At 37.1% G+C, this 24,724-nt stretch overlaps 2 protein-coding genes across 3 annotated transcripts in view; one reads left to right on the forward strand and one right to left on the reverse strand.

Annotated features, from left to right (window-relative positions):
* Positions 1–592, reverse strand: part of TBCK (TBC1 domain containing kinase) — an 87,745-nt gene extending 87,153 nt beyond the window's left edge. Inside the window, exon 1 of the mRNA XM_056489146.1 lies at positions 502–592. The gene's annotated coding sequence lies outside the window, so the exon portion shown is untranslated. The remainder of the gene's footprint in view (positions 1–501) is intronic.
* Positions 593–798: 206 nt separating this feature from the next.
* The window catches only part of AIMP1 (aminoacyl tRNA synthetase complex interacting multifunctional protein 1), a 32,553-nt gene continuing 8,627 nt past the window's right edge, over positions 799–24,724 (forward strand). The window contains exons 1-5 of one of the 2 annotated variants that reach the window (XM_056489147.1): positions 799–868; positions 17,252–17,385; positions 18,112–18,225; positions 20,420–20,578; positions 23,090–23,301. In XM_056489147.1, coding sequence (XP_056345122.1) covers positions 867–868; positions 17,252–17,385; positions 18,112–18,225; positions 20,420–20,578; positions 23,090–23,301 — 621 coding nt within the window. In that variant the 5' untranslated portion in view covers positions 799–866. Of the gene's footprint in view, positions 1,054–17,251; positions 17,386–18,111; positions 18,226–20,419; positions 20,579–23,089; positions 23,302–24,724 lie in introns of both variants that reach the window. The other variant, XM_056489148.1, reaches the window with a different exon arrangement.

Genomic DNA, 24,724 nt, shown 5'->3' on the forward strand with positions numbered 1-24,724 from the left:
TTTGATAAAATAACTGAAATGGAACATACAGTTCTAACTAGTGTCACTACTTACAAAAAACCCTGAAACTGAGTGATTTCACAAAGTTTATTTAAATGCAGAATACGTTTTGAAGAAAAGTTGAATTCTGCTGCATTAGCGTCCTCATAAAGACCTAAAATGGGGTTTGTCAACATTTGATTTATCCAACACACGTCTGTTCAGGAACTAAACCTGGCACAAGAGAAACCCCTTTTACCCGGGTCTCTAAATGACTCACAGGGCACCCTGATCATCCCTGAGCTGCTACAGACTCGCTGGCCAGAGACTCCCTGGGGAAGGAGAGGGGATGGTGGAAGAGGGTGGGAATGGGAAAGGGCATGGGGAAGGAGTAAGGAGATGGGAAAGGGGCAACAGGGATGGGAACGAGGAGCAGGATGGCGGAAGGGTTTGCGGGTGAGGATAAGGATGGAGGGACAGGCAAAGGAACGGGAAAGAGCAAAGGCAAAGCTCCGGTGGTACCTGCGCGAGCGCCGCCGCCCCGCCGCGCACGGCCCCGCCCCGCCACAGTGACGTCACTCCTCTCCGCCAGCAGCTCGCTATAGGGCCTTAGGGGCGACCAGCACAGTGCCTGAGCTTCCTTTTTTTTTTTTTTTTTAGGGTTATTTAAAAAACAAAAAAAAAAAACAACATAAACCAAAAAGAGAGTTTAACACCCTTGTTCTCGTGTGTGTGCGTGTTCTTCCGCTGCTCCCAAGCCCTGTGCTTGCTGGGGGGAAGCGAGGCTTTCCCGGGCGCCTGCTTGCAAACGTCAGGCGCTCGCTGGGCAGCCTCGGGAGCGGGTCCTTCTTCCCTGGGCGGGCAGCGGCGGCGGCTCCTCTCGGTTCATGTGAGTGTCGCGGCGGGGCCGCGGGCTCGGCCCGCCGGGCTCTGCCCTCACCGCGCTCTCGGTGCCCCTCTCCGCGCTCCAGTGCCCCGCCGGGCCTCGCCTCGGTGCTGCCTCCAGCCGCTGGGGAGCGGCGCCGTGGGTGCCCTGGGGCTGCCCCGCGGGCCTGCCGGGCCGAGCTCCCTGGGGTGGGTGGCAGCCGGGCGGGGCCCCGCTCATTTGCTCCCGCTGACTCCCTGCGAGCCGCCAGCGCAGCTTGGGTCGGGTGGGGCGGGGGCGCCCCGTGGCGGTGGTCGTGCCCTTGTGAGGAGCAGGATCAGAGCCGCGAGCCGCAGGAAGCGGCGTTACGGCCGTGGTTCAGTTCATACCAGGGGTTTTATGGCAGAGCTCGGCGTGCGCTCCAGCTGTAGGGCGGCGGTGCAAATTCAGATCCCGCGCTTTGCGCGCAGGGCGCGGCCGCACGTGAAGTGGTTCTTTTCAAAGCGGTTGTGGTCCTGGCCCTGGAATGAGGGGTTTGGAAGCGGCGTAGGGTGGTGGGCTGTTCAGGAAGATGTTGCATTAGCCTGGAAAATACACGCGCGGAGTTTCCACTGACAATTGCTTTTACTAAAGGAAACATTGATGTTGCCTCAGTTTTGGTTAATTGTATAACGTTCGTTATACTTTTGCATAGCCTTGAGTGAAGAATAGAGTATAACCCAGTATTTGGTCCATCTCAGCAGAGATACAATGTTTAACCTATAGCACTTGTTCTGTGCAGGAATGTGTGCATTGGATCGACAGGAATGAGCTTATGGTTATGTTGCCAATCCACAGCCCCCCCAGCATGTGGCAACATTCCTGAAGCACTGTATATATTAAGTATTTATCGGTATTAAATCAATATATATCAGGACTGTATATACCTGAGGCTCATCAATAAGTGGTTTTGAGCTGGGTTTAGCAGCTGGCAAAATAAAGGGAACACTGTTGCAAACTGAGAAGTACTTGCATTTCTTGCTCTTTCTGTTTCTTTAACTCAGAGGTTTTTTTTATTTCATTTAAGTGTAGTCATTGGTTTTCACAAATAGTTCTGGAATTCAGGATACTTACATGAAATCAGCAGTAAGGTGAGGCAGCAGGGATTAAATACAGCCTCCTGGTTTGGAATCCCCTTACCATTCACTTATATTATCCTCCAGTTATGTTTAAATTTTATTGCATCCTTTGGCAGACCTGTTGGAAAGGAAGCCCGAATTCTATAAAATTAAGCAAAACCAAAGTCTTAAACCTGAGTTTTAAATACTGGTTGTTGCTAAAAGGTATAAGGCCTTAGAAATGAGTAACAAAAAGAATTTTGGCAAATGGTCAGTAAAGTGGGTGTTTTAGTTTTGGGGGTTTTTTACTTTATTTTAGCAGAGAGGGAGTGTCGTATGTTTTTAGGCAGCCTCAAGCATCTTTGCTTATCTATACAACTTCATCATCATATATTCTCTCCACCCTGTCACTTGTTAACAATATATTCTTGTTGCAGTAATTTTGACTTGTGAGAACTTTAAGCAAAAAAAACCTTAGTTGCTTTGATGTTTTAGCAGCACTGAATCCTGAAGGTGCAAGATGTTGAAGGCAGAAATTATGCTTAAAATTGTGTTCAGCAAATTTGTGCTCTGGAACATCTCTTTCCTCTTGTAGCTATATGAATATTTGCCATACACCTCTGTAGATGTCTTTGTTTCTTTTACACCTTTAAATGTGAATAGAGCAGGAAATGCATTCTCATTCTCCAGACTGAAAGCAGTGGATTGCATGGAGAAAATAGTACCAAAAGAAAAAGGATATTTGCTAAAAGAATTTGTGCAAGTCTTAAAAGAGTCCATCAGGTTGGAATAATAGGGCTGCAGTTGCCTACAGCCTTGAAGACTTGATGTTTCTTATAATGAGTAGAAAAACAATTTGAAAAATAAGTTTAACACACAAAGATATGATGATATAGCTTTGATATTGTTGTAACTCTAATTTAGTATGAACTTAATAGTGGCAAGTTAACCTAAGACCTCTTTCTCAATGGGGAGCTAAACAGTCTATGGATTTTTCTTAATCCTATCAGTTTCTCAGCTTCCCTGACATTTTCCTATTAAAGTAGAATAAATAATTTTACGGGTGTCTTGTTACTCTGAAAAAGCTTGACATCAGACTGAAGGGCAGATTTTGAATTGACAAGAAAAAACACATACTGAGATGCAAAATAAGAGAGAAATGTTATCCAAGACCTGTCTACACCAAGAATGAAAAGAAGAATTGGGTTCTTGTGTGCCTATAAATTTCACATACTTTGCAAGTCCCCATGAACATACATGGGAAATACCTATATAATAAAAATAACATAAAACAGTTGTCATTAGAAGGATTGGTCAGATGTGCAGAAAGACAAATCTGGTATTGACCATAATATTTTTTAACTTTTCTGATTATGATCTGATTGCTTTATGTCACAGCTATTAATTCATGTTTGTCTCTTCTAAAGGGAGTGTTACCTAAAACCAAAAGAAGGTCAAATGCTAGCCAACATAGAAAAAAATGAGGAGTCAGCCCAGAGGGTAGCTGATATGAACATTAGATGTCAGCAAAGCAAAACAGCTTTGGAATGAGTGGCATGAGTTATATGATGTCAGTCCAGCAGAGACCCCCAGAAATTCCATGTGTTCTTCTGAACAGTTACCTGAATGGTTCTTACCTTTACCGAGAAATGTTTCCATTGTTAAGATTTCCTGTCATGCTGGGGGTGAGGGGAAATCAATGTTTATTTTTCATTTCCATGGTTACATTAAACAGCAGGGACAGGAAAAAGGTCTCTGATGGCTTTTTTTTCCTCCAATGTGATAGAAGCCGTATTATTTAATATTTAATATAGTTTTAAAAAGATTTGGATACTCTTAAAGCAGCCTTCTGCTTTTTTTATTAATATTTTTTGATATTTAATTTTTTTTTTTTTTGTGCTTGGGGAAAATGCTTTCTTTAAAAAAAAAATATCGTTTAAGGAAAATCTTAAAATGACTGCAGATCAGTAAGTCATCAGTTGAACAATTTTTCTCTTGGAGGACAAAAAAATGCAGTGCTGTCTGCATTATAATGTTAGAGGTCAGTTTATTCAGAGTGAGTGTAAATTTAATACATTGGTATTTTACTTCACTGGTGATTTTTTTTTATCCTGCTTTCACACTTAATAAATCTTTGATGTCTATTATTTTGTCCCAAATAAACACACTTGAATATGTGGAAATATCACAGAAGGGCAGGTTTTGCTGCATGGTTTTTAAAGCTAAATAAAACACAGACATGTAAAAGACAGAAACGTGATTGGGTTTGTAACACTGGGTGTAACAAAAAGACCTTAGCAGAAGAGGAGCAAAAGATCTTCTCGTCTACTGTAACTTAATCACTTCTGACAGATGTTTGCCTAGCCTGTTTTTAAAACCTTCCAGTGATGGATATTCCACAGCCTCCAAAGGCAGCCTGTTCAGTCTATTACTCTTACTTGAAAGTTTTCCAAAACTTAAATCTTGCTTTCTTTTTCATGTCTGCATCAGACCTGGTGAACAGTTTAGTCCCATTCTCGTACCAACTTGCTTTGTCTTTGAAGAACAGGACCAGGTCTCCAATTTATCTTCTCTTCTGTAGACTAAACAACTGCACTTCTTTCAAGCTTTTTGATCTTCTTTGAAGTGTCTTGAAAAAGTTGAGAGACAGGAAAGGGGAATCTGAACAAAGGCAAATCTCTGTGCCAGTTGTAGGGGGTCTTGAGTATATATGAGTTCAACATGAGTATTGCTTGGGCAGCCTCTTGAGCAGCTGAGGCAATTTGCCTGTAATAAAATGTGACTGGTCAGGCCTTTCCTAATTTGCTTCTCCCTTATTCCACCCTGTGTCCCTCACACTTGCTTTCTAGAGCAATTAAAAGTTTGAACTTTTTTTGTTCTTTGAACTGGAGCGGACAGGTGTGGCAGGACAATAGACTCCCAGGTGAGAAGTTGTTCTCTGCAGTTTTTGTGGTGTAGTGTGTTAGTTGATTGAGTCGTTACTTGCCTTTATGCTTTCTGAGCCATAAAGTTTTCTAATGGTGAAGTCCGCAACAAGCGTGAAAGATATTGCAAGGACACATTTTTCTCCTGAAAATACAGTCCCTGTGGTTCCAGTCAGAAGAATAGACTTGATGGATGGAACAAGAGAAAGTGGTTTTTTGTGCATAGTAAATTGTGCTAGTTTGCTTTGTGCAGTGTGGTGGCTCCAGGTGTTTTGAGATTGTCACCATGTCCATTTGAGTATTCTGAAACTTTCCAAACATTCATGTTTACATTTAAATAGGAAAACTTCCTTGCCTGAGCATGGTCTGTGCTTCTAGCAAATGCTTTTAAGTTCAGTATTGTTAGAATTTCTGGGCAATTATAACTGGTTTTAGGCTTGACAATCGCTGTCAGTCTTGATTACAAAGTTCAGTATGCCAGATTCCTGTTCTTTCTAGGGTACAGTTGCTGATGATGCAATCTCTAGGCAACCTCAACCAGTGCCTCACCGTTGTCAGTTCTTGAGTTCTTATGACACTTAATATAAATTAACAGTCTAGAAACTGTTCTTTGACTTCCAGAACTGTAGAGAGGCAAGATTAAACTAGCATTAATATTAGAAAGCATCATGTACTGTATTTAATCATCATCTGTTAGAAAAAATTCATGTAGAACTCATTCTTTCCTCAGAATTCTGAAATGCTGACAGTGATTCTATTCTGGATTAGGGGAAAATTGAATTCCTGGCAGCTGATAATGTATTAAACATCATCAAAAATTGCCTCAAGTTAGCACATGTCTTCTTAAGGTCATTTGCTTCAATCTTTTGGCATAAAACTACCTATTATAGAAGACTTATATATCCATTTCCTTCTCATCAGGAGCTTTCCCAACATAGCTGAGTACAAATTAATAGTGTAAAGCTTGATCTGTGACTTCAGGACCCTCTCTCAGAAACTATCCATGGCTATTGGATCTGATTTCTATCCCAGAGTGTTTCTCAGTTACAGTTTAATATACAGCTTTGTAGTGGCATCTTATTTCAGACTCTCAAGATAAGTGGGCAGATCATTTCAGCAGCTCATTTGTCTGGGGCACCTGGGGGCTGCTGTTCCCCCATGAGTGCAGGGGCTGGTGCATGGCATGTGAGAGGCATTGCATTTGGCTTACTGGCAGCTGCTCCGGAGGCAAGGCCCTAAGTTCACAACTGTGAACACATCTGTTAGTCCTACTCTGTAAGGTTTGAAACATTCTGTGTCAAGGGCTCTAGTAATTGGTAACAGTCACACACTAAGGAAGTCACTGTTGCCAACTAGGATATGACACTAAATTGTACTCCAGGGAAATTAATCTTTTCTTAGGGGTTCAGTTACCCTTGCTGCATCACAGTGTGTAAGTAATTTCACATCCAAGTGACCCTCTATAAAATAATTCTCGTGATAAGAACTCAGCACACACGTCTTTTCCTTTGCATTTTACTTTGCAAACTTAACTGCAAATTACCACTTTTGAAGATGTTGAACCAACATATGTCAATTGAAAATAACTTTAAAAATTCCTGGATTTTTAAAAGAAGAATTTGGAACACAGCAAATTTAGAATTTAGCTAACTTGTCTTAAAACTTCTTTTGCTTGTATAGTTTTAATCCATAAATGAAAAATGGCTATTCCCCAAAAGCTGCTTGGAGTAGTCTTCTGTCAGAGACTAGCTGACATCAGCCCTCTCAAAATCCAAGATGAGTGTGCAGGGGGTTTGTTTGCTTTTGTGATTTTTTTTTTTCCTGCTGCATAGTTCAGCATTAAAAGAGGGGAGATAATTTCCATCCTAGAAGTTTTAAAAGTTGTGAACGCCAAGTGCTTCTCACTGAATACAACTTCAAAGAATATTAGGTACTGATGGCACATGGCTTCTGGCTTCTGAGGATTAGTTGTCAGCCCACTTTAGATACAAACGTTAATTTAGACTTTTCATTCCATAGCTGAATAAATAATTTTCTCTGCACAGGGTTAGTTAGTATCTTTATCGGTTTACATTAAAATATCATCCTATTCATGTATGTGAGTAAATTCAGCATTGGAAAGTACAATTCTTTGTGATGTGTGGGGGATGGGTTTTTTTCTGTGTAAATAAGGTGCTGCAGCTCCAGGCTCAAAGTTCATCAAGGACAGCTCTTACCCTGAAAATTTTGTTTGACAGCTTTGTTGCTCCCTATTAAAAGATGTTTGCCATTATTCTTGCATTGATTAAATACAGACATGCACCCAAACATGCATGTTTTCAGTTTTTTCTTCAGGTTTTATTTCGCCTGTATAAAATGCCTAAACTTTCTGCTTCAGTAAATACCAGCAGCTACTAATGTGTCTAAAGTTAGAGGACACTGATTCTTTCGAAATACATCTGCATGAGGTCTGCTCTGTGCTTTTGTGAGTAAATAATGGTTATTTTTAACCTGAACACTTGTTTTAATTGAATGGTTAAATTTGTTTTTCTTTAGCTGTGCTACAAGATACTACTTTTATGTGTAGAAAAGCTGATATTAATGTAAAAGTAGTACATTTCAATATTCTTTTTTAACACACTTGGAGTATGTAAGATAACTAGCAGGCAGGTTTCAGATACTAAGGGCATTAGGAGCTAAATTGGAGCAGGGGGATCAATGTTCCTGTGAACTACCTAACCAATACCATTACTTTGCTGACTAATGTGCAGACATGAAATACATTGTTTAATTATATTTCCAAACATCAAGTTTCTAAGGGAAAAATATTTTTGGAGTGTCTTCTTAGCAGCTAGAGTTTTTGACAAGGATTTTTATCCTTATTGCTGTGACAGACTCTACAGAAAAATACCAGATTTTGAGAGATATTTTAAAAATGTATCTTCGTTCTCAACTGAGACTTCTCTGAGGAAGAGAGTGTAAACAGTTCTTCCTTTCTTTTCCTTTCTGTAACTGCTGTACTTGTTCTAAGGAGGTAGTGTTAATATTCACTGTTTTTAGGATAAAGTTGCAAAAATCAATAAAATGACTAAGAAACTGTTCTACTTGGCATTAACAGGTAGATTTCAGTGCAGTTCTGATTTTTCTCTCTGATTTACGAGTCGTTTACTCTGTAGTTACAACGGTAATCTAAAGCTTTCACTTTACTTTCCCAGTAAAACCCTAGAGGGTGAACCACAGTACAGATTCTTTGAGTTCCTGTGGTATATGCTGACCTTGCAGGCTTGTCCAGATGTAGCTGAGTCCTCTTAAGTTTCTGAATTTATAGGCATATATGTGTGTCTGTAATTATAAAGTTCATCACCTGTCAGGGAAGTTTTATGAGGATACTTTGAGACATGAATAGCAAATACTTTTTAACATATATTTATTTATTTGTTTGTGCACACACATCTATATGTAACCACAAAAAACCCAACAAAAGAAAAACAAAATGAACAAAAGCCCTTTTCAGTTTTTGATGTGAACTTTCTGTTCCAAAGACCTGGATGTATTTTGGGTTTGAAAATTGGTGATTACAGTCATAGAAGTGAAGGCAGTGTGTTGTGGGTGTTGCATCCTTTCCACGATGGGATTTATTGTGGGAATTTCTTGTGCATGTGGTGATCATTTACTGAAAGATTTTGATAGCATTAATAAAATATTAATGCTGTGGGATTCAAAGATAAACATTGTTGAAAAATACATAAGGCTGTCCAACTGTTTTGGCATATGAGCTGCTACTTAAACTGCAGCCTGCACTACAAAGCACAGCCAGATGAATCTCTAGGGCACTTGCAGGGACCTGGCAGATGCAGTGGGTGTGGAACCTGGTGAGACTTCAGTCAAGCGGCGCAAAGAAATTGCTTTCCTTGAGCTGTGTTGTGAGCCATCCTTGGCTGTTGAATTACTGGGCAGAGTGCTCAGGTTAATAAATTAAAGTGTAAATTTTGTTGCAGACCACATCCAAATGCTTGACTGCTGTCTTAACCTGGACAGAACTCCTTAAGGGTGATCATGTCTCTGCTTTGTTTAGTCCTTGGAGTGTCTTCTCAGAGGTGGGAAAGAACACAAAGTTGATTCGGAATTGGACTGAGGCAAGCATTAGTAGAAACTTCTCCCTGAATAGACTTTTAGCACAATTTTACATTAGGGATGCAAGTATTCTTAACCTGTTGAGTGGTGCAGCTGTAGCATGTTAAGGTATGATGCAGTTAATTAATACAATGTGGCATCAACTACAGTCTTGAAATGCAAATTGAACTAAATACTAAAATGATTTTTACTTCTGACTGTTCTAATGATCTCTACCGTATCAATCCAAGACATCTGTTTTAGTGAAAATTAGGACAGTCAATTTCAAGCTTCTACCCTATATGTTTTAATGTATGCCTTACTCCCTCATTTATTGTTTCTCATAGATTTGGTTTTTGCCTGTCTCATAATGCTACAATTTGCTTGTAACTTTGGTGCATCATTCTCTTTCAAGGCAGACTTGTCTTCACATTTAAAAATAGTCATTACTAAGTAATTTCTGTTGCCTCAAAATTGGTAACAGTGGATGGGCCTTTTGTTGTGTGATGTTCCATCGTATGTTTAAAAAATCTCTTCCATGCTGCAGTGTTTTTCAATATGAAAAAGTTCAGTTTTCTGTGTTTTTACTATTTACAGCACTTTAAAATGGGGAGGGGTAGGCTCTTAGGACTACTAAAAGGACCTGTCTGCAGCTGGGTTTGAGCCTGATTTATCTGGCAGCCAGAAGGGTTAGACTGTAGTCTCCAGAGCCAGCATATCATTCCACAGAGCTGACATTCCTACTTGGATGGACTGTGTTAGACATTTTAGGTGTTTGAAAATCTGCAAAGCAGTTATTCTGACTTTGTCAGTGCCAAAGATGTGAGTTGAAAAAGCATACAGCAAAAATGTGCAACTTTGCCTATTAATTTGTTGTTTGGCAAATTCCTTTCAATACTGACAACATGGAGGCTTATGGACAGGGAATACATAATAAATTGTATTTAAGAGCTAAAGGAAAAAAAAAGCAGAAATGGGTTGTTTGACTGTTTAAAGCCTCAGTTGGAGCAATCACAGTTTGGGGAGAAAGGAAGACACGAGATCTGATGTCTTTCTGCAATTATGAATCTCTAAAGCTGTGCTGCCATACTTTGTAACATGGTATTAACATTTTAACATTTAACATTTTTTAACATTAACATTTGTAATTTCATTTTGTTCATATTACAAAGACCATTACTTTTTTGTTTGTTTGTTTTAAATACCAGTGTAGTAGTGCCCAAATCTCTAGTACCTGGCAGGGAATCACTGGTCTGGTACTGAGAGTCAGAAATCAGGTTCCATGATGATTCATTTGATAATTTTTAGGTTTTGACTTTTTATACTGCACTCTACCAATACTGGTCAAATTTTGAAAAAAAAAACCAAAAAACAAACCAATTGTGGTTTGGAGTTGAGGATTTAGGGGTTGTTTTGTTTTGTTTATTTTGTTAATTTTTTTTTTTTAACCTTTTTAATTTTTTGTGGGTTTTGTTTCCTTTGGGGGTGATTTTTGTTTGTATGTTTTGTGGGGGTCGTTTAATTTTGTGAGTTTTTTGTTTGGCAGGGTATTTTTTTTCTTAATTTTGCTGTTGTTTTTCAAGTGTTTGTCATTGTTCTGCCAAAAATGTGTTGATAGGTCTCCTTTGCTGTATGTGGAGAAAGACCTGGGTGAGCATTTACACTTTGAATACTTACACATACTTGCTTAAGGCTTTAGATTGTATTTTTAGTTGTGTGAATCTTCCTGTACAGAGCTAGCAATAGACTTAATTCTGAAAGAGAGATGAGCTGATAGTTAAAACTTCACTGATATGTGCATTCCTCAAGTGTGCTTGTTAGTGCATGTGCTGGTACACTAAAGACAGCCCACTTTAGTGTTTGGTTTTTTTTTGTGAGAGGAGCAGCTGGAGTTTCCTGTATGTCTGACGATCAGTGATTGGTTTTGAGAACTGACAACTTACTAAACCACTGAGAGATCACAGGCCCGGGCAAGATACTAACTTTTTCACTGCCCAGAATGACACTGGCAGACACTTTGTTCTATCTCCTGAGTAAAAGAAAAGGAAAGTGATAGACATGCAGAAAAACAACATGAATTCACCAAGGTCAGTGAAGTCAGGTCCCAGATTGAAGGGATTGATGGAGATGCCTCACTCTTGGGCTGAAGTCCTATGTAAGGACTATGAAGAAGATATGATTGCTATATCAGACTCTTTATGGAATGCATTATGGAGTGGATGAGATGTTCCAGCTGTAGACATGAGCAGAGGCATTTGGGCTAAAGTAAGCAGATGTTGAAGTGGCTGTGATCTTATGAGAAGTTTGAATAAAGAGGAGAGATGAAGATCCCTGCTGCCCCACAGGGAAGGAGAAGAAAGACCTCTGTTTTCAAAGATGAAGAGAGATTTTGTTTGAACTGTTATAACCCTTAAAGTGTGCCCATAAGTTGACATGGTCCTCAGTAATGATTTGGGAAAACTGTTAGTCGTGGAAGGGATTTTTATACAGATCCCATTTCCATTCTCCTGGGCGACTGATCACTGTGACATCGAGGCCAGGAGAAAACTGTTCCTTGTGGAGAAACCTTCATAGACTGAAGAGAAGTCTCCTCTCCTACGTAAACTGGTGAAAGACTATTTTTAGAAATGGTGAACTGACTGATTTGTTTCTGTATGTTGTCAGTGTGAAAGAAAAAAGTTATGGGGGGAGGAGAAGTGCGGTTAAAGTTTTATTCTTATTATTTTTTCTTATAATTTCTAGTAATTTTTCTTTTTACCCTTTAAAGTTTGAGCCTGTTTTGCCTTCCTCCTAATCCTATCTCACAGCAGGAAATGAGTAAATAATTCTAGTGAGTGCACTGGCAATTTGGCCAATGCCAAACCAATGGCAGTGCACTATGTCTTTTTTTGCTCCATTATAGGAAAGAAATTATGGGTTTGATAGTACTGCAATGCAGAAGTCCCTGATACTTAAAATTCTTCTGTTTTCTTTCTCAGCATTATATTGTTCATTATTGATACCTTTGCCTATTTGTATATGGGTTTAAAAGGTACATTTTTGAAACTATTTGTGAACAGTTCCATATTTTACCTTTTTTTGATTGAGGAATTATATTTTTTAATTGAGGAATTTTTTATTAAGGAGTTATATTTTTCCACACATAAAACTGTGGAAAACCTGCATTTCCAGTAAATAAATCTGATTATTTTCTGTCTGTTGAATTTTGGAATCATATAATCTTTTGGAAATTCATTTCCTGAGAAGGGATATATGGGTTTCCAAAATGTCTTAGTAACAGAACTGTTTAATTGAAAATTTGTTACAAAGTGTTTCAGGCCATTGCTGCTCTAAGACTAATGGGGAACTGCTGCTGATTTTCTTTGTATTACTCAAAGTGAAGCATGGAGATGATCAAGACAAAACTAAGATTTGATCTCAAAACTAATTAGTAGCTCTCCTGTGTTTTGGTTTGGTTTTTTTATATAGTTTAGATTTTCAGAGGTTTGAAAACTAGACCTTAAGTTTTTTTACCAAAAGCATGAAATCATCAAATCAGGTATTCTAAGCCAAAGATGCTGATAGCATCAGGCCTAGAATATTTTATTAGAAGTTTGAAACCTTTAAGAAGAAATTGATTTATAAAGCCTGGATCTCTATTCTCCAGGATGAGAAAAGGTGGAATGAGTTACAAACAGTTGCCTGGTTGCAGTGATACTTTAGTTCAGCCAAAGAAAACATGCTTCCGGTCTGCTTTCTTCTGTTTTGATCTGCTGTTGTTCCTTACCTTGCAGAATAAAAAGGTGTGATGTGAGATTCTCAAATCTGGTTCACTGTATCCTCACAGTTCATAGAAGTACAAAGCACAGGATAGCAGAATCTGGCAAACAGCTGGCACATTCTATTATGTTTATGGGTTTTTGTAAGATTGTCTGCCAGAAAGGTCTATACTCAAGAAAAGGTGCTCAGATAGAAGGCTTTGAACACACTTCTTGCAGAAACAAAGTGATTGTTGGTACTTGGTCTTTTAGAAAGTAGAATACTTTGCTATACAAGTTGGCCACAATCCAGCAAAGGAAGAAAAGAGTTTAATTTGAGATCTGCTTAGGATTTAAGACCAAAAGCTTAGGAAGAGTAATTAACATTAAGTACTTTTGAGAGAAATTACCTTTGTGGTTTTGATAACATTTAGAATAAGCCACTGGTTCTGTTTAATTTGAACATAACATCAAAATTGAAAAACCAACATGTCTTTTTTCAGGTCTTTATTTTTTTTCCTCTTCTGAGAAAATGAAATCTTAGGTCTTGATTGGCAGCCACTCATTAACATACCATAAACATATGCCTCACAGAGAATGCCACCGGGGCCATTGTGTGGTTGTTACCTGCTCTTTGTTAAAGATTAATAGAATTAGTTTTGATGTAGGAATACCTGGTCTCTCCATGGCAAGCAAAGAGCAACAGTGGGTGAGAGCAAAGCTCCATGCAGAGGAGGATGATGTCCAGGTGTGGTGGGCTGTTAAAGTTTACCCTCTTACTGTGAAGGAATTAACGTGTACATGGGAGAGGAAGAGAAGAGGAGGAGGCCCTTGTGGTTGAATCTCCTGCAGTTGTAATCTTAGTTTGTGTGTTGATATTAGCAAAGCATTGCAAGAAAAAGCTGGGAGCTTCAAACAGCTGAGCTTTTTAAAACTTCCAGGTGGAAAAAGGAGTGCTCAGAGCTAATTGTTTTAGGCTTTAGGAGCCATTTTTTTTTTTTTCAATTTCAGGTGTTGCTTTTTATTTTGCTTGTTGTTTTGGTTTTTTCTGTTTAATGGATGCTTTTCCAATAGCAGAAAGTAATTGGTTCCATGTTTGTACTATGGATAGATTCCAAAACTAATTTTCGATGGTTTTAATTTTGTCATAAATTTTATGGGGATTTTGGCTTTTTCTTGATTTTAGCAATAGACAATATTGAAGAGAAAGCCATAACCAGGTTTATGTTTTTAGCTTCTTTTGTGTGTTCAGTGTTTGATTTGGGTATGTTCTAAGGTTGGGGCCGATGTTGATAAAGTACTTGTAAAACATGGTAAAATTTGGAGGTAATTTGTACTGTATGAGAAGTCTTGATTTATTATAGTTTGCCACTTTGGGGACACTTCTACACTACTTGTTTTTGAGCAACAAAGTGGGATAATATCTGTTTTCTCCTGTGAGGTTACTGTAGCTACTTCAAAGACATCAGCAGGCATTGCTTTCATTTAAAAAAAGATGGGCAACTATCTTAACCAGCAGGTAAATAAACAGCTCTCATGTGTTGATATGTAATGTAATGAATAACTGTATAGCTTGAGCCTTTTATTTCAAGATTCAGTTCCACTGAGTAGAGGAAGTGGGTTTTGGAGTGGTTCTGAGTATCTTGCAAGTAACATGGCAGTCCCTGGAGGTCTGAGATAAAACAGTTTCCCTTTAGCTAAGCAAGCAGGTAACTTCAGGAGGACTTTTCCACGATGTCTGAATGTAACTACAGCATACCTGTTTTTCAAAACAAGGGAAAGAGCTCATTAGGCAGCTGGATGAAGTGACTTTGTTTTCAGTTGCTCTTTGGTACATTTTCTCTTAAGCAGGTCAGAATGTATCTGCAATGAGCTATGATCTGGTTTTTAAGCTATATTATTTCTGGTTTTCTTTCCAGTTTTTCATTTGTGTATCCAATAAGAGTTGTTTGTTTTAGATTTTTTTTTGTGTTAGGCTGACAGGATAGTGGAGGGCAAAGAAAAGAGCATAAAGGTTAAAAAATTTTTAAAAAGAAAATTGACTGTAACCTTTGATTGCAGTTCTCATATTTTTAATGTATTTTGTATTTTTTAATAAAGGGTGGATCTTTTTTTTCTTAATGTGCCCTTTTTGGATACAGTTTTATCACTCTGCTGTATGGGTTCCTGTGCTTGTTCCTACAGCAGTTCCCCTTCAGCCTGTTGCCTTTTACATTCGCATCGGAAATACCTATTCCTTTGTGTTATTGTTACAATACTAGCTTTACACAAATTTATTTGACAAGTGGGAAAATTGTAATCATGTAACTTCATTTCCAGATCTTCAGTTCATTAGCCAACTTGGCTAAAATCTATAAAATGTACCAATTCTATTCACTTTGAAGTTTTAGTAGCATTTCTGTTTTTGTTGGCGAAGTTTCCACTGTTAGTATTGTGTTCCCCTAAGAGAATTTGTAGCTTGCAAGAAATCTTACTGGTATGCAGACAGTAATATCCCAGGCTTTGTTTTATGCTGTGTTGTGCCATAATAGTTTTATGTCTGTTTCCATTTGACATCTCAATTAGTAGCTTATTGGAATCACTGTTTTCCTTTTTGAAACTCTATTTTCAGTCTGCCCATGAAAACAAAATCATTTTCTTGTTAGCAGACATTAATTTAAATATAAAAATTAATTTAGTTGTCCTGGAAAGATTTTTCTGCTCTTTCCTCCAAGAGAGTTTTTTTCTTTTGAAAGAAAAATCTATTGTGGATGAGTGGAAGGTGTGATTGCCATAATACTCTCACATCTTTAAGTGAAACAGTGTGTGTAAAACAGACTGTGATTGTATTGCATTGCAAAGAAGGCAGGATGTTGGTTCAGGCATCCCATTTGCAAGATACCCCATGCATCATCAGATTATTATGCCTCTCTCTGGCTTTGTGAATTTTACTTTAGGAACTTTTAAATACTTTTAAGTACTATTCATTTTAAATACACTATTCCTGAATAATTGTAGTTAGTTTTCTGGGTTTTTTTACTATATTAAAAGTATTACTAAATATATTCCTGTGGAGATTTGAGTTATTTATAACATGAGATCAGAAATAAAATGTGTGTTGATTTTTACAGTGCACCAGAGGCAGTATGTTAATCCTGGCATAAGTGTGATTGTAGCTGTTCACGTTTCAGTTATTTCTAATCTCTCTTGTCTTCAGCATGACTTCAGTTGCAAATTTCAACGGGGAATATTTGTATGTTAAAACCAGATCATACTGTTACAATAGTCTTAGAATAAAATAAGAAGTTTACTGCCAGTTTGATATGAGAAAAGGCATTTTTAGATTTTGATAAAGTTTAGGAGCCAATACATGTACCTGGATTGCCATTTTCTTACCAATTCTTTCATTTGTTGCAATTTATGGACAGATTCACAGGAATTAAATCACCTCACAGGAATTAAATCACATTACATGTAAAGATCTTTTCTTCCCACCTGTTTCCAGTTTTCTTGATTTACAGATGAGGCAGCTGTTAGTACAGATTCTTTCCTCATTTAGATACAGTCTGCTGCAGATATGAATGATTGTAAATGCTTTTCATCATTCTGTTGCTACTATTTGTGCTCTTGTGTTTAGACACAAAAGTTGCTGAGAAGGAAGATAGGCAGGCCAGATTTGGTAGGTTTCAAAAAATAAAGGCTGTACACAAGGCAATGCTACTTTTTGGAACATTAGTGAAACATTAGTAAATGGTGAATTTCGTAAAAGAATGTTAGACAGCATTTATTTATGCTCTTTGCTGGTCTTTTGTGTTCCCTGCTTCTTTGTTATCTGTGTGCTGGCCCTTCCGTTTCAGTGGGTGCAAAATCAAACAATCAAAATTGGTCCTAAAATAACTCTGAAGATGTAAACCTATAGTAAAAGTTGTTTTTATATGAGATAAGTAAAAATACTTGTGAATTATGAGTACTAAAAGTAAAACAACAGTAAATTCTTATTATATGCACAAGCACAATGTATGAAGTATTCAGTATATTCTGAATAAATTTATTTTTAAAGTTTGGAAATTTTTGTGGGGTGAACCATTTTCTTAGTCTCAATAGCATTTGATATACATTATATATATATATATATATATATATATATATATATATATATATATATATATATATATTTTTTTTTTTTTTTTTTTTAGTTAAGCCCAGGATACAGTGTTTTCCGGTCCAATCTTTTCCCTTTTATTTCCTTCCATGTACCTCCTGCTCCCCACTATGTATTCACACCTTTCTTTCTGAGAAGGTGGATTTTTTTTTTTTCTCTTTCATGAAGGAGGAATATGTTTTCTGCTGCTGGGAAGAAAAATAGCTTTTCTTCCAAAATGCTTGAAAGCAGCTGTCAAACATCAGATTCTGTTTAACATTGCTTTTTGTTTGGGCTTTGTGTTAGGAGGTGGGAGCCCAGCTTTTCACTTAGCAAATTTTCTTATTCAGGAACTGGTTTGAGAACTGCTTGACATGGTAAGAGATAATAGTGTTATTGGATTAAGAAGTCATTAATTTTAGGCTGGTTTTGTCTAGGTTTTTATCCCGTTTTCTGGTAAAGATGGCAGCCAACAATGCAGTGCTGAACAGACTGGAGCAGAAGGGTGCAGAGGCCGACCAAGTTATTGAGTACCTCAAGCAACAAGTTGCCCTGCTCAAGGAAAAAGCCAGTAAGGATTTACCTATCTTATGCTAAACCTATTAACCAGATGGCTAACAGTAAAAGCACATAGGAGAAATTGAGAATATTTCGTGGTGCCAGACCTTGTAATAGTAGCACCACTTCACTGTCCTGTGGTTTCTGGGGGCTTTGGTTTGGTATGTTTTTGGGTTTTTTTTAAGCTGCTTATTCTGAAATAGGAGAGGTATGGATGAGGAAGAATTAATACACAAATTATGGAAATATGATAGGACATTATTCCATTTGAAGGGAGTAAGGAAGTTGGAAAGAATGCGAGACTATGTCTTATCCTGAATTTATTACTGTTTTTTCACAGCTATGGCATTCTCTCAAGAGTGTCATACCTTCAACTTTGGTATTTTGTACTTAACTTTGATATTTTGTACTTAACTGTATCAGTGAATAAAGATGCTTGGTATTTCAGACATTGTCAAAATTTTTCTGTAGGTTTCTTTTTTTTTCTTGTGATTCTGTTTAGGGGACTGAGAAGATAGTATATTGAAAAACAATTTGATTATATAAGTATTGTAAGAATGGCTATTTCAATAATAAAGAAAATAATTCCTAAGTATTTCTGATTATATACTCCTTGAAAGTTTTCATTTCTGTGCTGTTTGGCTCACCATGTTTCACTTTCCATTAAAAACAAACCTCTTTGTCCAAAGTGATGAATGCTAGTTCCTCAAACCTGGCTTTTTAAATGTGTCTGCTCTAGTCTTGCAAGCATCTCTCCGAGAAGAGAAGAAGCTCCGTGTAGAAAATGCTAAACTGAAGAAAGAAATTGAAGGGCTGAAACAGGAGCTGATTCAGGCTGAAATTCGAAATGGAGGTGGGGAAAAAAAGTGCTATTCTCATACAACATAGATGTAGTTAGTACAAAATTATCTTAATTCTTCTTGATTTTAATCATTCTGTATGTGATGCTGTGGTATTTCGTACAAATTCTGGATTTTCCCTGGTTCCATGCCTGTGACAAGTTACTTGATTCCAACATTTTAATAAGCTGCAGGCCTGACAGATCCATATACTAAACTTAATCAGACATGGGACTAGTTCTTTGTATTTTTTTGTTCAGTGTCTTTTGTAATAAGCCATAAGCTCACTGATGACAATGACTCCTTGTAATGCTGTAGAATTGATGAATGTTGTTCAAGAAGAGTAACTCTTCTTGCTGCTTTGAGTATTTTAACTAGCATGACTGTAAAATCACTATGGAAAAATCAAGCCATGGTGCAAACAGGGACTTACTAGGAAAGCTGTGGTAATGTAAGTTTAGAAACAATGTGTTCTGAATTTATGATTCCATGCTTTAGACCCGCCTTTCCCCAGACTTCTTCTTTCTTTGCTCTTCTCTGTGTAGTTCTATTCTGCTTGTACCATCATTATATACTTATATTAAAAAAAAAAAGAGAAAATAAACCCCAGATCTCAAGTGTTTCAGATACACTATGTTGTCTTTTAAAATTATTGCCTCAACAGTTATTGCTATTAATTCATGCTATCAGTATTGTAGATTGTTTAAGATAGTATCCAGTGTATCTCGATGATAGCATTTAACTGTACTGAATGTTCTACTGATATAAAAGCAAATTCAGTCTTCAAAAAGATAAACATGTTGTGAATACTGAGAATTCTTTTTCTCCTTTGGACACCAACGAAGCCTTTTCATGTACTTAACCAAACCATTAGCTATATTTTTCTGTTGTCTGTTAGTCTGCAGCAGTTCTTGACAAGTGTAGGATATTTCACAGAATCAGTTGTGCTTGAGAGAGGTCTCAGGATATATTGGTCCAAGATGGCAAAGGAAATGCTTGATGTGCATCTTCCTTTAGTTAGCTAGTTCATCTATATGGTATTAGGACTAAATTCAGATCTTTTCTTTCACAGGAAATAGATGTTTTTTAGCTTTGAAAGGACTAAGTAGTTGAGCACAGAAATTAGATGGACACAGAAGATCAAAAATATCACAAGATATTTTTTCAAAAACCTGAGAAACAGACTTTCCCCAGCTAGCAAGCGATTGTTGGTACAACAAATCTTATATTCAAATTATTTCAGAAAGTTGTTTATAAGAATATAATTTGTGCAAATCAGTTCTGTGTTGAAGAGGACAGGCATCAACTAACAAAGGCATCAAATAACTTTCTTCAGGAAAGTTAGTAAATATCTGAAGTGCAGAATGGAGAATTCTATAATGGTGACACCAGAAGGATTTATCACTCATTAATGGTAAAACTGCCTGGATTGAAAGGAACTTCAGATCATCTCATCTATCCTTTCTTGGGAAAGGGAGCCTTGATGATACTGTATAGTGCACTGATGATGCTTGCCCAGTGCAGTTATTGGGTTAAAAGCCTTGAGGAGATTCTTGAAGAGCAGAATGTAGAAGAGAGGTGATTCTTACACTTTCATTTGGTAAGATTGATAGTGCAATGTCCAGAATTCTGTATCAGCAGTTTAAAAAGAGCTGTTGAAGGTGATGTGGAAAATTTAGGGAAGGGAAGGGAAATGAGAAATCAGCAGATCATGTTAGGACTGCAGGTAATTTTGTTTTATTCAGGCTCAGTTTCTTAAGTTAATCATAAGAGTTAAGGCATGACCTGAATACACTATAAAAGTGATTTTAAATTATAACTAATTTATAGAATAGTCTCCAGTATGACAGGAGATAGTAGCTATAAACTGAAACTAAACAAGTGGGAAATAGGGAATTGGTAGAAGAAATAAGTAGATATTGAAATATAAAAAAAGCTATTGTTGACTTATATATTTTCTTGTATTTAGCACTTTCTCACATTTAAAAAATGTGTAGTCAAACACTTTTTTTTTAATTGATCATGATGATCATATATAGATTGAGTTCTGAAACATGTTTTGTAAGGTGGTTCACTCCTCAGCAGTTGGGAATTAGAGTATTAAGCAAAATTTTCATTTCTCTCTGCTTTTTCATTTATGTTGTAGACTTAAAAATGTCAGTGTCAAAGTTCTGGTACTACCCCTAACTTTTGTGGTTTTGATTTTAGTAAAGCAGGTTGCAGTTCCTCCTGGTGCAGCCCTTTCAACAGCTTCATTTTCAGAAGATGTTCCACAACCTACGGCAGTTACAGCATCTTCTGGTTCCAAAGATCAAATTAAAGGTGAAGGTGAAGAAAAGAAAAAGAAGGAAAAAGTAGAAAAAAAAGGTAGTTCACTTTTCTTATCTCTGAGAGACAATTGAGGAATTTAATTTATGCAAGTGCTTTTGCATGATTTTGAGCACCAAAAAAAAAGTTTTTGCACAGCTACAGTCGGAGGAGTCATGTGCTAGCTCTTAAATCTTGAAAGTACTTGAAGCTAATGAAGGCTGTCAGGTAAGCTCCAGATTCTTCCTTGTGTGTAATACATGCCAAATTCTATTAAAATGTGACTGCACTTCCTCATTTAAAAAACCACCACCAACCAAAAACAAGGCATGTCTGTTAGACACCTCTACTTTTGTGCAAGTGTATTTTGTAACTTAAACATGTGTTTTGCAATCATTTTCTTATGTAGATTATTATTAATTTGCTGTGATTTGGTTTGTACAGGTTTTCAGAATTTGGATATTATGATGGTGCACTGTCTCTCTTATTTTTCTGGTGAGCTGTACAGAGACTTATAAGCTGTTTTAAATTTTTTTATGTATTTCAGCCTTTGACTCATTAATATTCCACATGTAAATACAAAAGTAGAGGCCATGTGTCATATCAGGCAATTATTTTTTTCCCTCAAGTATTCAGTGACTACAGAACAAGTATTCAGTTGGTAAGAAAAAATAAAAGCTTTCTATATATGATGAGGGGAAGTACCATACAAGTAGCTTAAATACAGTCAAACAAACACAGATCACAGAATATTCTGAGTTGAAAGGGACCCACCAGGATCATCAATTCCACTTCTTAAGGGAGAGGCCCATACAGGAGTTAAACCCACAAGTTTGGTATTATTAGCACCATGCTCTGAACAGCTCAGCTCATCTCACATGGAGAACAGTGTTAGACTTTTGCCTTCTGCTGAAATAGTGCACCAGCATTAAATAGTAGCTCTGCACAGGCGATTTCTGTGGAGTTCAGCATCTGTTGAAAGTATTGCATTTAGCAGTTGAAGTAACCAATATGTAAAATTTGGTTTTAACTCTAGAAATTGATGAAGTAATTGATTATGGACTATCTCAAATCCCTTTGCTTTCTGTCACCTATGTAATCTCTTTCCTCTCTGTTTATTCTCATATTCTTTGTTTTACTTCTTGCAAACCTCATCTGTGGGATTTCTCTGGATATTGATTCTGGACTGACTCTGACACTGGCCAGAGGAGTGCATTTTTCTCCTTAGCTTGTGGCATTTAAATGGGTATTTTCTATGTATCTGTATATATACACATCATGTGTACATTTGCTATGTTTTCTTTTGAAGAAAGACTTTATTTCTCTTGTACAGGAATGTCATGGAGAACAGTATGGAATTACACCAAGGATAAATTTAGCAGGTCTTTCAAATGATCTTAGATATTATATGTTAGCTATTTTGATTGGGAGTTTTTTCCAGTTTCTCTTATATTATTGTATATATGACTGATTTTATTAATCAAATTTTCAATTACATTAAAAAACCCCAGTCATAATCACTAGAGCTTTTCATTCGTCATAAATGAACAAATATTTTTGAAGAGCTTTTGCTTATGTTAAAAACGTGCTGCTTATTTATTATTGAATGTACCATTTAATTTCAGGCCTGTACTAGAACAATGGTAAATGAAATAAAATTGCATGTTTTTGTTTTTGGCTCCCTTAAGAAGGGAGTTTACATTAAGTTTACATTAATATGTAAGTTATCTTGGATGAAAGAATAGCAGAATGTGCTTATTTAAAGTAAGCATATCTTAGACTTTGTTAATCTCTCAGAGATTATAGCTGCTAAACAAGTCTTGAATGTCTTCTAAAAAGCACAGTCTTATCTACAAACTGGATGTAACTTGTTCATCTTGAAAGGAACATTGCATATTTTATGATTCTATGATTTAAATAAGCAGTTGAGTGTGAGGAGTGTTGCTTCACTGTTGTTTTGTACTATACAGTCTGTATAAGTGATGATCATGGGATAAAGACACCACACCAGGGGAAATTTTGTAAACCATGAGCATTTTCATGCACTGTTGTGTTTGAGAAGTGCAGAATGTTGGCTAAGGTCATCTTGAAGGGTTGCAGTGCAGCATTGCAGCTGTGACAGTGCAGCTGCAGTGACTTCACAGCTCCTGACTGTGTACAGTGCTGATAAACACTTGTAACCTGGTGGACTGTGATTCCCTAGTTTCCTCTTGCTGGTGAACACCATGGCAAGGCTTACTGGTAATTGCTAATTATTCAAATGGGATGATCAGGCTTATTGTTGTGGCCTTTGTCAGAGTATGTGTGTCACACACGTTAGCTGCACTTAAATTCAGGGTGACTTTACAAACAGGAGGTGGTAATTAGTTGAGGTAATGTTGTAAATTGAAGTGTGTGTGATGATTCATCACTGGTAACAGAGATGCTAACTCTTTACTCGTCTTTTGTGTTTTGCACAGAATTTATGCTTATTTCTGAGACTGTAGCTCACTTTTCCCTTGCAGTAGTCATATGCATTAGTTGTGCTTTTTTTTGGATGTTTATTTCATGAACAAAATGTTCTCTTAATAGGTGAAAAGAAGGAGAAGAAACAGCAGCCAGCTGCTGGAAGTAGTGATGCAAAACCTGTAGATGTTTCTCGTCTGGATCTTCGTGTTGGCTGCATTATTACTGCTGAAAAGCATCCAGATGCAGACACTCTGTATGTGGAACAAGTGGATGTTGGTGAAGCAAGCCCAAGGACTGTTGTCAGTGGTTTAGTGAAACATGTTCCACTGGATAAGGTATTGACAAAATTATTTACTGATAGCTTTTCCTTTCCTAAAGTATCTTAAGGCATTAATCTGTTTATAGATGTATTTTTATTCAACTAAAAGATTTGTACAGGCATGAAAACAAAAGTAAAACACAGATGGAAGTAATGCTTAACACCATTTGCCAGAAACCAGAGAAGTACCCTTACCCCAAATCAGTTTCTGATTGCAGTGCTTCTATCCTGAGATTTTATTCCAATTCCTCTGCCATCAGTACACTGGGCTCCTAAACTAAACAGATGTTAATCTTCTTTAGGTTTCCTAATATGTAGTAGAGAAATCATAGTAACTTTTTTGGTATGATCCAAGCTTTTGAAACCTTTGCCTTCCAATTCTCTTTTATAGCTTGTTGAAATATTTGGCATGGAGTAAAGCAGAGAGCATGTAAATTAAACTTAGTTGGCAATGAATAGCTTAAACAACAGTGGAATACAAAATGCATATTTTTACTTCCTTGTGCAGAATAGAATGCTTTTTTATTTGATACACTTTGGTATTTGACACAGACGGCTTATGGGTGCCTTTGAACAACCTAAGACTTAAAGATTTCGTTTTCCTTTCACACCTCTTCTAGAGGGTGAGAGGAACTGACTGAAGGCTGCTCCTAAATTCAAGTGCAAGCTTGGCATTTAAAACAGTGCTGTGTAGAGCAACTGCAAAATAGATCATGAAGGAATTGATCTTAGTCCAGAAAAAGTTCCACTTTCTTAAATGTCTTTTCAATCTTTATTTGCACACTGTCCCCATGGTATGACTGCAAGCATAGGAAACAATTTAAATTGTAATTGTTGTTTTTGTGCTACAGACTGTTACTGAACCAAAAAAAGCAAACTGAATACAGTAACTATTCTGCACTGGTCACATCACCTGATGGTGTCCATTTATTGGATTTGCACTGGGCAAAATCTCAAGTTGCTTGCTTTTAATCGTCTGCTTTCAAGAAGCATGTAGAACAAAACATCTTAAAAGCCGTTCTAAATAGGCTTGCAAACATGAAGTGTATAGAATGAAATGGCAGCAGAGTCTTTTCTCTTTATCCTTCTTTCTGAGTGGAAAAATAATCTGAAGTATTCATTAACAGAGAATTAGGGATCATCCTTGCACGTTCTTTAAGAACAGTTTTGTTTGCGTGTCTGTTTTCGATTTTGGCAAGTCTCTATTAAGACAGTAAATTCTTAGGGGCAAGCTTCCATCTTTGTGTTTTTTGAAGTGTTCAAAAATGTGAAGGCCTGGCATGTGTCTACTGCCATATATTGAAATAAAAATATATACATCAGATCAAGGACCATAGCCATAAATTTATTCACAAAAAATTTCAGCTGTTCATGATTTTGGTGTTTGATGTGGTAATTTAGCAGTGTTTGAGGCTGTAGCATTTGTATCATCTGATTTT

This window comes from Oenanthe melanoleuca, chromosome 4 (assembly GCF_029582105.1).
Source record: "Oenanthe melanoleuca isolate GR-GAL-2019-014 chromosome 4, OMel1.0, whole genome shotgun sequence".
In the NCBI taxonomy this organism is placed as follows: Eukaryota; Metazoa; Chordata; class Aves; order Passeriformes; family Muscicapidae; genus Oenanthe; species Oenanthe melanoleuca.